General features: G+C 38.4%; 2 protein-coding genes across 2 annotated transcripts; one reads left to right on the top strand and one right to left on the bottom strand.

The window, feature by feature from the left end:
* The first annotated feature begins 2,406 nt into the window (after positions 1-2,406).
* LOC140535995 (uncharacterized) lies at positions 2,407-7,167 on the top strand. The gene is made up of 2 exons (XM_072657596.1): positions 2,407-2,484; positions 3,214-7,167. Exon 2 carries the CDS (start codon positions 3,305-3,307, stop codon positions 6,167-6,169), a length of 2,865 nt encoding a protein of 954 aa, XP_072513697.1. The 5' UTR covers positions 2,407-2,484; positions 3,214-3,304; the 3' UTR covers positions 6,170-7,167.
* A 101-nt stretch (positions 7,168-7,268) lies between these two features.
* On the bottom strand, positions 7,269-15,331 carry hpxb (hemopexin b). The gene is made up of 10 exons (XM_072657610.1): positions 15,267-15,331; positions 14,451-14,473; positions 13,308-13,433; positions 11,837-12,000; positions 11,393-11,546; positions 10,025-10,237; positions 9,851-9,934; positions 9,637-9,767; positions 8,709-8,856; positions 7,269-7,495 (listed from the first exon to the last, which is right to left on the bottom strand). Exons 1-10 carry the CDS (start codon positions 15,329-15,331, stop codon positions 7,269-7,271), a joined length of 1,335 nt encoding a protein of 444 aa, XP_072513711.1.
* Positions 15,332-15,707: the final 376 nt, after the last annotated feature.

Here is a 15,707-nt window from a genome sequence, read left to right as displayed (position 1 = left end):
GTTCATCTACTACCACTGTCACTAAATGTTATGGCCAGATCATATGAAACACAAGCTACGGCCTACGTGTCATACAGGCCTAAATCCCATGTCTATCCCACGATCATGGGTATGCACTGACACAGATTCTAACACCAACTATATACTATAAATGTGCTAAAAGAAGATTTAAAGTAAATATGTGAATTGTCACAATTGCAACAGGTGGGTTAGCACAGTAGCTCACAACTACTATTAATAAACGTAACTGCGAACTTTTTCCCTTAATGTAGTTTAACATAACTTTTATTATGAGTTATTATGTTATAATTATGATTATAAGTTTAGCATAAGATGACCTAATGAAGACTATATACTATATGTCCATCGTTATATAACTATGCTGCTCATAGATTGTTGACTGTTGATCAAATATAATGTATTATTCATTTTTATTTCTCACATTAATGGATCTTATTGATTAACTGATGAAACTCATGACTAGTTCACACCTACCTTGTTTGGACGCACCAAACTGCCAACTGCCAAAAATCTCAGTTTTCTGTGTGTTTCCAGGTTCTGATTCAGTTTCCTACTGGTGGGAACATATCTCTACATCTTCGTATTCACATAGGTAGGAAAAATTAGAGATTAAATTGGGAGAGATCAACTTTACTCATCCTGAAATCGAACATGTTGCACAAAACCAGGAACTATGAAGGTCACATTCGCAATGTGTGTCTATGTGGCATTAGCTGTTCATCCTCAGGAGATTTTTATTTCTTTGTGTGCTAAACAAAGTACAAAGACAAAGTAGACATTGTAAATCAGCTTTGAGCATTGTCTTTTTACCATTTAAAGAAACAGACCCTCAAACCAGCTGTTCTGAACAAGGTTGTTTACACATGTTGAAAAGGGTCCTATTTTGTTGGACTGTTGAGTTTTTTAAACCAGTCATGTCACAGATCAGTACAGTTCTATCCTCCCACTTCCTCATCCATTGTACATTGTGAAGTGTCTATCCTGTGCTTACAGGTTGAATAGCCTGTTGTACAGTGGTTTGTACAGTTTATTTACACATAGTTAGTTCCTATAATTTCACAGGGCCCTTCTTCTTCCATTTATTTAGCATATTTAGTTCTATCTCACTGCATTACCAGAGGCTGCCCACAAGCATTTCAATGCATGATTGTCCTGATATGTTGTCCAAATGATTAAACCCTGACATGACTTGATTTGTTGTGGTTGGTGTGGCGCAATAGATAACTCCATTAAAGGCAAGTGAGCTACCACGCTATGTGGGAGACTGGGGTTCTATTCCTGATCTTGGTGACTGCGCTACACCGATAAGAGTCCTTGGGCAAGACTCCTAACACTACATTGGCCCACCTCTGTAATATGAGTAACCCTGTAGGTCGCTCTGGATAATTCATAATTCATCTTCTGTTTAATTTTTACTTTATTTTACTTTTAATGTGTTACTTTTAAATGTAGAAACCTTTAAGTTTTACAATTTTTACTCTCCATATACAAAGCAAGAGTAAGAACAATCTTATCTTATCTCTGTTTATGGCTGCTGTCCAATGAAAACCATGTATCTCCATTTTAAACCCTGTGGCTGCTCTGTACACCGTTTATAATTCTGGATGAATGGACCAATAGAAATGCTCTAAATCACTTGGAATAAACTCTTATTTTACATTGACTTCCATTTAAAGTTTTTGCCTTCTATTGTATAGTTGCCTTTTGGAGATATGTGTTTTTTTCATTGGACAGCGACAATATTTTCTCTGTGTGCTTTACTGTGTCTCTGTACTTTTACCAGCCTGGTATTCGTACTCTTCTTCGAATGAGTCTTCACAAAGCAGCATATTGAACAAAGCCATATACAGCATTGTCACATGGGGATTGGGTGGCTTCTGTTTCCCAGCAGCATTCTGCCTAATTAAAGTACATTTATTTTCAGAACTGAAATTATTTTTTCAACTAATTCCTTGAAACTGCCCAGAGATACACTCATTTGTTCTTGTGCAAAGACTAGAACCACTCCCACTGAAACCACAGCATCACACACCACCTAAGAACTAAGAAAACAATAAACAATGAATTTAATCTGCTGAACTTGATTTAATGTGTAATGTTTTGAATGAGTTTAAATGTACATACTTTTCAAACTTGGACTCAAGTGTATTTTGTCTCTGTACTTTAATTTTCACTACACTTTACCGTATCTCTATTTTTACTACCCAGGTTTTCTCAGTGAGAGTCTTCCTCTTTTGCAGCATTTTGTTCAAAGCCATATATAGCATTGTCACATGAGACTTGGGCGGTTGTTGCTTCTCAGCAGCACTCTGCCTTGTATTAAGAGCATCTTTCAGGAACTGAAATGTGCGTTCTGGTTGTGTTTTTTTTAGCCTAATGCAGCAGAGGATATCAGCAGTGAACAAGCTTTTATATGGCGGTCAAACTTTACCCTAAAGTGTTGAGTGTGGTCACTTTTTAAAGGTAAGAGGTTTTGTTTGTTTTTGTTTTGCACAAAATACAGACAGAAAGTTAAAAGAGTCCTTGTCATATTACATGTGTGGCATGTGCAAAAGTAATGGCACATCATGTTATGTTTTATTTTGTTCAAAATGAATGAATGAAATTCAGAATATTCAGTGCCTATTAAAAGGCATTGCATATTTCCCAATTGTTTTGCTCGTAGAAATGGAATTTTGGTTCATATAATTTGCCTTTTTTTTTAACACAAATTTACAACAAAAACGGATTTATAAAATAAAAATATTATAATATATCAAATAAAAATATATCACTTAAAATATGTGATTGCATAAATATTCACCCCCTTAAAAAGTGACTGACCTAGTTCAACATAGGTCAAGGCAATTGGTCCTGGTTGTCTCACAGTTAGTGAAATGGAGATCACCTGAGTAAAGTAAATGTTTCTCAAGTGATTGTAGTATAGAGACAATCTGTCTGGAAGGTCCAGTCACACTCCACACAACTCAGAGAAAAGATTATTGAAGAGTGAACGTTGAAGTCAGGGGATAGATACAAAAAAAACTGGTCAATTAACATCCCCTGGAGTTAATATAAGAGTTGTGAGGTGAATATACCTGAGTGCTGTTTTAGAGTAGCAAGTCAAGCTGCATTTGTATGCTAAAATGTATATATTTATCAGTAAAGTTTTCATCACAACTTAAATTGGTTTCTCTCTGATGATTTCTTTAGATCATATGAAGAAGAAGAAGAAGCTCTGACCAGGACAAGCAACAGACCCAACAGTTATGTAAAGGGCCAACTAGTTATTTACAGCCCAATCATGAAAGCTAAGCTGGGAGCATTCTCCTTGCAACACAACATGACTGTTTTTATATTGATGTCATTTTACCTACAGGTCACTGTGGTGCATGGCTTCTTTGTGAAACACTGTAACATAAAAGTATCTCCGAAATATTCAGAGAACCTGTTGGCTCTTTGCAGTAAGAGGAACCTTAACGCTGTACCAAAGAACTTACCCTACCAGATAAGAACACTGGATATTTGTCAAAACAACATATCAACGATAAAGTACGATGATTTGGCACATCTGTCCTATCTTAGACACCTGAACGGGTCCCACAATGTGCTTCATGAGGTGGAGGATGGGGCTTTCAAGAGTTTAGGGGCACTGCAAGATCTGAATCTTGCTTTCAACAGACTTACCACCATCCAAGCAGCATTCTTTCAAAATCTGTTTAACCTCACTGTGCTCCGGCTTGACAACAACTTGCTCAAAAGTATCAGTGCCTCCGCCTTTGCTCCCCTTACTAGCCTGGTGATGGTGAATTTGTCCGGAAATCATCTACAGAGCATCCAAAAGCTGCGGCCTCTTTTCACATTACCCAACCTTAGTATTGTGCACATTGGAAGCAATGGAATCACCTCTTTTCAAACACGGATAATATCAAACACGTCCTTGAATCTGAAAGCTATAGACTTGTCCCGCAATCCGTTGCAAGTCTTCAGCCTCACAGAGGATGTCTTTCCTCAGCTGGAGATTATAGACCTGGCTTTCATTAACGAAAGCATGAAATGGGAAGTACTGGACAAAAACTACCTGCAAAACGTGATCAGACTGAACGTAAGTGGGATACAAATGGCAGCAGAAGATATCGCAACAGTGCTACAAATGGTTAACACATCACTGACTCACCTGAAAATGGAATACTTGGGTCCAGTTCCAGCAAAATCCATAATTAAGGTTGCGTGTCCGATTGCCACATTGACAGTCCTCCACTTGCAGGGAAACAACATGAACTCCATATCAGAGCAGGAATTCAGATCATGCAAACAGCTCACTGTACTGGACTTGCCTAGAAACAATCTCTTAAGCATTTCGCAATTTGCATTTTCCTCACTGGAGAAACTCACTAGACTAATTCTGTGCCATAACAAGCTAAAAAGTGTTCCTACTGCCATTAGAAATGTGTCCTTGTTGGAGATCTTAGACCTCAGCTACAATTCCATAAAAGTATTAAAATGCTTAGACTTTGCAAATCTTACAAAATTATCAAACCTTCACATTTACAGAAATCCTTTGCACTTTGTGGAACCATGTGCTTTCCAAAATCTGAACAACTTGAAGAACTTGATCATGAGCACAGAAATAATCACCCTGAAGGGTTACTTTGAGTCAGGACTTCAGAAATTAGAAATGCTAGATGTAAGCCAAAACAAGCTGCATTCCATTAGTAAAGGTGATTTTAGACGTTTGGGCTCTCTGAGATCCTTATATTTACTAGATAACCAGATAACGTATATAGAAGCAGGTGCATTTGAAGGACTAACCAATCTAATTGTACTGGACCTGCAATCCAACAAGATCACCCAGAAATCTATAAGCCCTGCTGTTTTCTCAGGACTTCCAAAGTTAATGCATCTTTGCTTGAATAACAACTACATATCTTACTCAACCCAAAAGAGCCTCAATGAACCACCTTTTGTCTCTCTAACAAACCTTAACTCTCTAACGATTTTCAGTCAAGGCCATAAAGGGATGGAGAACATTCCTTTGAACCTTTTGGAGGGACTGACCTCTTTAAATGTGTTATGGGCTGGAGGTCTTGGCATTAGTTCCCTACATCCTCACACCTTTAAATACACACCTGGTCTACGGATGTTGGATCTGAGCAAAAATGAGTTGTCATCACTCTCTCCGGAAATATTTCGGCCTCTCAAACAACTCTACAGACTTGTCATGGTGAAAACCAGCTTGCAATCGATGGACTTCCTTGTGCAGGCCAACCTTTCTGAAATACAACTGCTGTTTGTAAGACACAACGCCATAACAGTCATCAACAAGACTGTAATTGAGTTCCTTTCAAAACTGACATACCTGGACCTTCAACAGAATGCCTTCTTATGTGACTGTACCAACGCATGGTTTATTAACTGGACAATAAATGGCAAAGACACGCAAGTTCTGAATGCCGACACGTTTAAGTGCAATTACCCTGCAAACCTCAGAGGGAAGAAGCTCCTGGATCTTGATGTGAACTCCTGCAGCGTGGACGTGGGTTTCATGTGTTTCATCTCCACGACTACTTTGGTCCTTTTGACATTGCTTTGTTCGTTCTTCTACCATTTCCTGAAGTGGCAGGTCATCTACACGTACTACCTTTTCCTGGCCTTTCTCTACGACAGCAGACGGCAAAGAAAGCAAAAGACAAATGGCTTCCAGTACGACGCTTTCATTTCCTACAACACCCATGATGAACACTGGGTTGTGAGTGAGCTGTTACCAAAGCTGGAGGGAGAACAGGGCTGGAGGTTGTGTTTACACCACAGAGACTTCCAGCCAGGTAAGCCCATCGTGGATAACATTGTGGAGGGCATCTATGGTAGCCGTAAGACCATCTGTGTGATCAGCCGCCACTACCTGGAGAGCGAGTGGTGTTCCAGAGAAATCCAGGTGGCCAGTTTCCGACTCTTTGACGAGAAGAAGGACGTCCTAATCCTGGTGTTCCTGGAAGATATTCCAACTCCTGAGCTGTCTCCGTATTACAGGATGAGAAGACTAATAAAGAAGCGTACCTACCTCACGTGGCCCAGACCTGGAAAGGACACTCAGCTCTTTTGGCAGAAACTGAGATTCGCCCTGGAAAACAAGGGAAGTGCTGAGGAGAATGAACCTTCTTCTGGGTGATCTGACAAAATTGTCATGGATGTGTTGTTATTCTAATTATTTTTCTTTTAGCCAATAACACAATGAAATTCACAGTTACGGATCTGTGAAGTGCTGCATTCAATTGTGATTTTAATCAGTTTTTGGTTAATTAATAAGATCTGCTCAGCTCTACAAAGCTTCAGCTAGAATGGAGAATTGGTTATTTACTTGCTTACATCACTGCACATTTAATTATCTTAAACCATCAAAGCACATTTTTTCATCTGAGAAATATCTGCAAGATTAAGCCATTCGTGTCGGTCATGACCTGGAAAAGGTGATTTATGTATTTGGACTACTGTAATTCACTGTCAGTCCTCACTAGCGCAACTACAGCTAGTCCGAAAGGCAGCAGCTCGACTACTTACTGGTAAATCAAACCAATATTGGCCAATTTTGTCATCCCAATATCATCCCAAACTGACCAATATTATCATCCCTACATTGGCATTTTATTCAGTTCAGAAAAAAAGTGTTATGTCAAACTTCTGTTACCAGAGGATAGTCGCACTAGTTTGTACGGAAGCCCCTGTAGTTACTGAGTAATACACCTTGTGTGATAAGTCTTGGAGTGTTAACACTAAATGGTTGGGCTCCCACTTATATCACTAATATCACTTATCCATACACCGTCAAGAGCCTTGAGATCCGCTGACCACTTCTTCTGAGGGTTTCCCAGACTAAGAAAAAACTCAAGATGATCAAACTCTCTTAGTGGCTCAAGGCTCTGGGACAGTCTTCCTATTTAGATCGGCCATTACTGGCATTTGAGTCAAAACTTCAAATATACTTATATTGGTAAGCTTTTGTAAAACGACTGAATCCTGTGTATTGTTAATGTTTATGGCCTATCAAGTACGCCCTTTTTTCATTCTTGTAGTGTAAAGATTTGGTTGTTATAAATGTACTATAGAAACAAACTGTACTTGTTCTTTTGCATTGAAAGTGAAGAAAAAAATAAAGCATGAGACACATTACACATTTTGAATGTTTATTCCTAATCGTGCAGACACTTCAAAAGCAGAAGGAACTATGACAAATGAATATTCTCTGCACTTCGTATAAACGTAAAAGCTTCCTATTCTTCACAGCCAAACTTCTCCGCTGAGATCTTAAAGGGTGCTGGGCTGATCTTGCCCACAGCCAGAATTCTAGGGCTCTGGTACTGGTAGTATATTGGGCCGACGTACACCTTCACACCATCGGCGTCGCACATGGCAGCATCAGCTTTAGCAATGGGGATTGGAAATTCAATCTTAACAACTCTTGGGGTTGCAGCCAAATCAATGTCCATCATTTTTTGATCTGTGAGAAAAATGAAAACATGAATCACATTAATTCCACAAAATGAACGAATCTAAATCGAATCGATATATGGTTAACATTTTTAGTTTGGGTTGCAATGTTATTAGATTGTTAATTCATCATTTATGACCTATTATTAATATGTTAACTCTTTGTTAAGCATTAGTTATTGCCTGGTACTTGATTACTATTACTTGAGTACACTGATAACTAAGAGCTTAGTTTAGGTAATTGCACTGCTATTGACCTGATCAATGTGTTTACACAAATAAAGATGTATTATGAAAACTTACTAGCTTTAATTCACTGATATCTGTTAATCTTATAATGTCATATCACATGATTTACTGTCACTTTCCTGTAGCTGCCTGACTGTGCTCAGAATTGCCCCCTCCCCACACACATTTTCATACATCTTTAGTTCCTATAACTGTTAACACAACTACGCACTGCTTTGTGTCCCTCACAGTAAAATAATGCTGGTCATTGTTAATCATTATTTAAATGTTTCTATTACTTCATGATTCATTGATAAGGAATTGATGTGGACTTGATACTTACTGATATTTTTAATGGCTAGCTATTTGTTTTTGTGTCCCCTGATGTTAATTGGAAAAATATACAAATGAAGCCTGATAGCCTGAAGCCTGGTGTGCTGCACACCTTAGAACAAATGTAGCAATATGTTTTCTTGCTAAATAAACAAACCATGGTAATTCACTGGCAGTTTAATAATCAACAGTCAGTACGCAGTTAATGAGGAAATAAACTGTGGACTAAAGAACTAGACTAATCATGTCCTCAGTTAGGACTTATATGTACTAACTGTTAAGTACTGTTGGTAGTACTTAGGTTAGTAGGTAATATGTAGCTCTTAACAGCTTTTTCAATCAGTAAAAGACTACCAATCAGACCTATTATAAATGAATGAGTTAATAACTGATTTATGACTTGTATCACTGTTACTGATATATGTAATATTTTCCTTTTTGGGTTTGTTGCAAGAATATCATAGAAACTCATTTTTATCACAGTTTATACAGTGAAACTATGTCTCCTTCTACTGCCACAATATTTTGTTTTAGTTTCAAGCAGTATTTAGTATATATAACTAGCAATATCAAATAATGTAACCACATTTATAATTGCTGTATTGGTAATAAAATTACTCTGATATCAATTGATTAGTAATGTCAAAATCATGAAGGCAAACCTTTTATAATGTGGACAACATGTTCATTCGCACAGAGAAATGCAGCATTCACGGGTCCCTCGATGCCCAGTTCTTCCTTCAGGGGTTTAGGATAGCCCTCTATTAGAGTGTAATGTGCTGCTGATTTGTAGATGTAGATTTGATTACCCTGTCAATCATAAACATGCCATTATGGTTAATTGGACAGGCAACATCTACAGCTTACTTTTACATTAATAAAACTAGAAAAGTGTATTTCCTGGAGGAAATGCAGAATACTTGAACAGTTTAAGTGTTTTTTTAAGTGTGTTTTTTTGCAAGCAGTTGCTAGGCTGTTGCTAGGGTGTCCCAAGTGGTTACTCTGGAGTTGTTAAGTGGTTGCTAGGTAGTTGCTATAGTTTTGTTAGGTAAATGCTATGGTGTTACTAGGTGGTTGCTATGGTTTTGCAAGGTAGTTGCTACGGTTTTGCAAGGTGGTTGCTAGGTAGTTGATATGCTTTTGCAAAGTGGTTGCTTTGGTGGTGCAAGGCAGCTGCTGTGATGCAGCAAAGTGGTTCTTAGATGGTTGCTATTGTTTCTGCTATGGTTTTTCAAGGTGGTTGCTATGATGTTACTAGGTAGTTGCTATGGTTTTGCAAGGTGGTTAGTATGATGTTATTAAGTGGTTGTTAGGTAGTTGATATGGTGTTTCTAGATGGTCCCTATAGGGTTGCTTAGTGTTTGCTAGGGTGATCCATGTTGGTTGCCAGGCAGTTGCTATGGTATCCTATGTGGTTGCAGTGGTGTCTCAGTTGCCAAAGTGGTTGCTGTGACACTCTATGTGTCCTTTATACCTGTATACAAGCCCGAACCACACAAAGCATGGGCTACGTAAAGGAACTGGAAGGCCTACAGAGATTATCTAAGATTCCCAAGGAAAACTATCAGTAGTTTTTGCATGTTTGTTCACCTGGATAATGTACAGCTTGTCACCATAAGCGAAAACGGCATCCACATGTCCTGAAATCTCCTTCCACGATCTTGCTATGGGGAAAGGATGGCTTCCATCACGGTGTGAATCCAACCTGATGTATAAGTTCTCTGTGTAGAGAATACAGACATTAGAAAAATGAAGAAAAAAAAGTCTCATACAAACCGACACCATTGTAGGAAATCACAGTCACCTATAAATACGTAAGATCTGCCTTGGTCATCTGTGCTAATGGCATCAAATTTGCAGCGTGGCTTGCTGTGGCCAGCCCCATGACCTACAAGACAGGACAGAACAGGACTATGAACTTCCAGAAGTCTACAAGACTGAAATTAGACTCAAGCGTTATCACGCACTGCAGACTCACCAAAATTTGGGCAAGTCATGAAGTAGTTTCTGGCATCCTTGGGATAAGCTCCTACCACCTCTCCAGACACGGGATGGAATCGGGTGAAGTTGTGGCCATGTAAACAGTAGTAGTGCTCGAGCCAGCGGAATGCAGAGGTGCAGTTGGGCAAGTGACCCCACACCTTCTTCTTCACGGTCTTGGTCTTGATGTCATAGTTGAACACTTCACTTCCTGATGAAAATATGGAAATGAAGGAAAATAGGTTTCATTACAGGGTCATGGCCCAGTCCTTTCCAATACTCAAACAGAACCTATTCCAGATAATATGACTAGAGCAACCTTTCATGTGACACATTTGCTTTTAGTACAGCACAAAGTTTAACCCCTTATTAGCTTAGTTTAGCTCAGGGGTATAGGTGTTTACAGGCTGCAGTAGGTTTTTATTTTTGGTAGATATTTACTGGCTTTGAATAAGTGTGTACTTTTGGCAGGTATTTACAGGCTTGTAGTAGGTGTTTATTTTTGGTAGATATTGACAGGCTTTTTGTGGGTATTTAGGTATTTACAGACTTTTAGTAGATATTTGCAGGCTTTTAGTAGGTGTTGACAGGTTTTTAGGAGGTGTTTACTTTTCAGAGGTATTTACTTTCATCTGTGTTTACAGCCTTTTAGTAGGTGTTTATTTTTGGTAGGCATTTGCAGGCTTTTAGTAGATGTTTACTTTTCATAAATGTTTAGAGGCTTTTAGTAGGTGTTTATTTTTGGTAGATTCTTACACAAATGTAGTAGGTGTTTATTTTTGGTAGATTTTTTACAGGCTTTTAGCAGATGTTTATTTTTGGTAGATTTATACATGATTTTAGTAGGTGTTTATTTTTGGTAGATTTATACATGATTTTAGTAGGTGTTTATTTTTGATAGATTCTTACACAAATGTAGTAGGTGTTTATTTTTGGTAGATTTTTACGGGCTTTTAGCAGGTGTTAACAGGTTTTCAGAAGGTGTTTACTTCCATCTGTGTTCACAGGCTTTTAGTTGGTGTGTACTTTTGGCAGGTATTTAAATGTATTTACAGACTTTTCATAGATATTTTCAGACATTTAGTAGGTGTTTACTTTTGGTAGGTATTTGCAGGCTTTTAGTAGGCATTGACAGGCCTTTATTAGGTGGGATTTTAGGGGGTGTTTAATTTCCATAGGTGTTTATAGGCTTTAAGTAGGTATTTACACTTGGTAGGTGTTTACAGGCTTTTAGTATGTGTTTACTTTTGGTAGGTGACATTTACCTCTTAGGAAAATCCCACTCAACAGAGATAACCAAAGACAGATCTAATCTGTATGTCAGTGATTATAGTAAATAAGACTGATACAAGGATTGTTTACTCACCTTTGAAGAACAGTACTGAATCAGTGACACACTCTCCTCTAGGACACTCTACCGCTGCATCTAGGTGGCTGGGTACTCCAGGAAATACCTGCTGGATCTCTAATGGGAAGCCTTTCTCCAGAGTGTGGTTGTAGTAGCTAAAGACTTTGTCATCCTGGCGTAGATTCACATTGAAACATATTTCATGAATTCCAAATCAAGTGTTCTAACAAATAGAACTTATACTTTAGGAACTATTGGAAAGATGAGTCTAATTTACTGAAGCGTTCAGAAAAATATGCCACAGTAAGGTTCAACCAGTACAAAATATTTCATGGGGCCATAAGAACATTACTAAAACATTTAGTTTATTGGAAGGCCTGCCTGGAGCATGACATTTTAAAACAATACATTACATAAAATAAAGATATGAATATATGTAGCCACAATGAAACTACACCATACCAGGAAGAAAAAGATGTGGTCGTGGTCTTTTAGAGCATCCTCGTCTTTATTGTGCATGCGGAAGGCTGCATCCACGTGGCCCAGGTGATGATATTCATCTAGCTCCTGGAAAGTACCATTTGCATGCTCACTGGGGCCTGAGAAACCCTTCCATAAATGGTCACCTGTTGAAGATAATGTCAGTAACAAATTCAGTTACAATGCTATGTTTTTGTTATCCTGGTCAACCAGCATAAACCAGCCTTAACCAGCATAGACCTTGTAGGAGGTGTTGCCTTTTGTGAGAGGAGTCCTTGTTGTCAGGACTAAAGCAGGTGTCCAGAGCTCTTGGAATGTTTGACAATAAAATGTAGCACTCAGGACAAGACACATGCTACAGTAAGTCTTTGCTGAAGCCCTGAGGAGAAGATACATGCTATAGTAAGTCATAGTAACACCAGGTTACAATGCTAAATGAGTTTAGTATTCTCTCTGTTAGAGAATTTAGTTTTTTATTTGATCAAATTTATCCAGAACTTAATACCGGACAAAAGATGGAGAGGCCTATGACTTAGCATTTCTCAAGGACAGCTGACAAAATAGTATCTTTTATGTGTCTGAAGTTACGATACTTGTGTATTAATCAAGGTAAACTAACAAACTGGTAGGGGTGAGTGGGGTCATATAATGGAAGCCCTCCCATAGATAGTCACCTGTTGAAGTTAAAATGTTAGCGACCAATAAAACAGAAGAGACCAGCATGCTAGCAGCACTAGCAAAAAACAGCATATCGTTGCTGTTATCTCCATTTTGACTGTTTTTCACCTTTGACCATAATGCAAATCTGGTAGTTGTTCTTTACATTCTGTCATATTTCATGGTTAATTTTTTCATGATGAATTTCATAATGAATTTCAAAATGAATGGACAAACAGAAATGGTCCAGAATTACATAAAATCGTTGAGGTTATACTGACTAAAAAAGTTTATTAAAAGTTCTCCCCCTCCTGTAAAGTTTCCACTTTGGAGATGCAAGGTTTTGTTTTTTTTAGCAATAATGTGTTTTGAATGCTGGTATTCTGGTCAATCAGTATAAACCAGCCTAAATGGTAATAGCCCCTCCTTACCCCAAGAAAGTACAAGAAGTGAGGTGTTGTTCCCTTGGCAACTGCGATTAACACTTGCTGTCTTGGAAAGCCTGAATCTTTTTCAATAAACTACATATTATTAATTTGTTTATCCCTCTCTGGTTCTTGTGCTTTTTTCTGTTTTGTGGAGGAGATTGTGGAGTTGTGGAGGTTGGAAAAGCTATGACAACCACTATGTAATTTATGCTAGTCTACATTTTATTTTCTGTTTTTAGTAGTTGTTGATGAGGATGAGGATCAAGCGAACACCGTAATGTAAAGTTTTTGGGCCATGCGAATGTAAATTTGTCAAACATTTTCAAATAAATAAATAAATAAATAAATAATGTGTCATTACTAAGCACCTTTGAAAAAGAACATGGTTCCTTTCTCATCAGGAGCAACGGCATCAAACTCAATGCCATCACAGCGGTCAAACTTGGAATCGTAATGGGAGTGTTCTTCAGGCTGTGGATTTCCTACAGGAGCATCTAAAAAGGAACGTTTATCTGAATTAGTGAATTATAAATGATAAAATCTATTTCATATGTAGGCATTAAAGGAATAGTTTGACATAAAAATCGAATGAACATATTTACCACTTATCCCACTTATTAAGTCTATCTGCCAAAGATGTTTGGTATCTGAACGTTGCTTTTTTAGCTCAGAAGAGGATGTGCTATAAGATGGAATTACTAACTAACACTGGACGTAGACTGTCACCAATCTCATCTTGGTTGATACATGCCCATAACCGTGCCTCAATCTGCTCAAAACACACCCAGATATTCACGTTTCATTCAGACAAGGGTTATTTCATACCGTCATACTATATCAAAATATTGCCCTTGTATACAATATTACCGGGGGTGGGAAGTAGTGTAAGTCTTGCAAGTAGTGCAGATGGTTCTCGGTTCACGTGGCTTGCATAATCCTGCGTCATTTTAGAAAACGTCCAAGCAACGATCCAAGTTGTTTGATCACAGGGTCCTCATTTTGAGACACTGCCAACATTTCTAAACACCACCCAACCCTGATTCAGACACAGTAGGTTAGAACACGGCGTGACTTACTGTTACCTCGGGGGAATTATCCAGTGTTTGTTAGCAGTGCTGGCCTATAGCATCTCCTCTTCTGAACTAAAGATGCAAAATTCAGATACCAAACACGTTTAGCTACTTTTACCTCAGGGTAAAAGTAAGGTCTATCCATGCTGTTTTACTTATCTTGTTTCGGCAAATGTTTTCAATTGATTTTCGAAGCTAATAACTGGGTGTGTAGTTACCAAGATGAGATTGGTGACCATATAAGCCCATTTAAGCAACATTAGCCTAGCATCTCCCATTCTAAACTTCAAGTATTCAAGTAAACTTCAAGTATCAACCATGCTTTGGCTGATCAGTTGCATCTGGGATAAATTGTGTTAATTTGATTATCTCCTGAATCATGATTTTTAAATTGTTCTGAAATGATTAATGCAAATACAAATACAAATCTGATAAACATACCTGCCATCTCAACATCATGCTGGCTGAAATAGATAGAAATCAACGTTAATCAAATGTTAGGGCCATACATTTTTTATTACAGTTGACTGGTTACATGCATGGAAATAGAATAAAAAAAATGACAGCTTGGTAAACAATGGGAGGGGGTGATCAGAAGTTGAAAGGCAAAGGCATGACTCGCTAAAAAACATGCTGAGCTAGACAGCTGACTTTGACCACTGTAGTATTGATCGAATGCTGTACTCTGCAACCTAGCAAACAGAAATCAGCAAACACAGAGGGAAAAGATAATATGAACATTCAAACTGAGGTATAATAAATGTGCTACACGCAGGTTCATAAAACAAACAAACAAACAAATATAGCGCAACCGTTCGAACCCTGCATGTATTGTACTGTACAATAAACCTGAAGACACTAGTGAAGTGAAGCTGTGGGGAAATATCTTTTTGCAGTGTATTTACACAGGTTTCTCACCATACCAGTGGTCACCAACTCTCCTCCTGAAGGTCTAACTTCAGGCAAGCAAGGACCTCTAAAGGCCCTAATTACATTGATCAGGTGAGGTGGCCTAGGGTTGGAGTTGCAGAAAGGTCGATTTCCACGGGCAGGGTTGGTAGACCACTGTAATATCCTTAAAAATAATTGTTTCTCAATGGTTCTAGGAAAAGCAACATTTTATCTAACAAAAGAAAATGGTCAGTGAAAATATTCTGTGAAGAACAATCTGTAAAAAAGTTCTTTAGGGAACCAAAAAATCTGTCTTCTAACGGATTGCGTCAAACAAACTTTTAGAAATGTGGAGAAGATACTTACGCGGGAGCAGCCAAGCTTAGTGCCAGAGCCAGGAAACCACACAGGACCACCAGGAGCAGCTTCATGGTAAGCAATCCAGTTGAGCCAGGTCAGCCGTGTGCAGTTAAATGAAGCAAGCCTATACTTTTATACTGTGGGTGGGAGGGTGCAGCAGTGTGGGGCTGTGTGGGTGTCCCTGTTTCCAGAATATTTTGGTGAACCTGTTGCAAAATCTCTCGGTTAGGCAATCAACGTTCATTCACATAGCCACACTATAACCATATTTCTGAGGGAAAGCTTTTTTATACAACTTTTTACAAATAAGTTACAAACAAGTGGGGCAAATAACTAGGAAATGGGTTAGTAATAGCCAGGTTGGAATAGTTAGATAGATAGAGCTAGTTTGAGATACTACAGTGACCCTCAGCATTGTTTGTTGGATTGAGCAAGCCAAACAAACTT

This window comes from Salminus brasiliensis, chromosome 15, assembly GCF_030463535.1.
Source record: "Salminus brasiliensis chromosome 15, fSalBra1.hap2, whole genome shotgun sequence".
Taxonomy (NCBI): Eukaryota; Metazoa; Chordata; class Actinopteri; order Characiformes; family Bryconidae; genus Salminus; species Salminus brasiliensis.
This window is presented reverse-complemented; position numbering and strand designations above follow the sequence as displayed.

What these genes read in the sequence shown, in the direction of transcription:
- LOC140535995 (XM_072657596.1), top strand. Translation starts at nt 3,305, where the DNA reads ATGAAAGCTAAGCTGGGAGCATTCTCCTTGCAACACAACATGACTGTT.
- hpxb (XM_072657610.1), bottom strand. Translation starts at nt 15,331, where the DNA reads ATGAAGCTGCTCCTGGTGGTCCTGTGTGGTTTCCTGGCTCTGGCACTA. An exon ending in AACCATGTTCTTTTTCAAAG is followed by an intron (nt 12,001 to 13,307) that starts GTGCTTAGTAAT and finishes TATCTTCAACAG; the next exon opens with GTGACCATTTATGGAAGGGT. An exon ending in ACAAGCTGTACATTATCCAG is followed by an intron (nt 8,857 to 9,636) that starts GTGAACAAACAT and finishes TATGATTGACAG; the next exon opens with GGTAATCAAATCTACATCTA.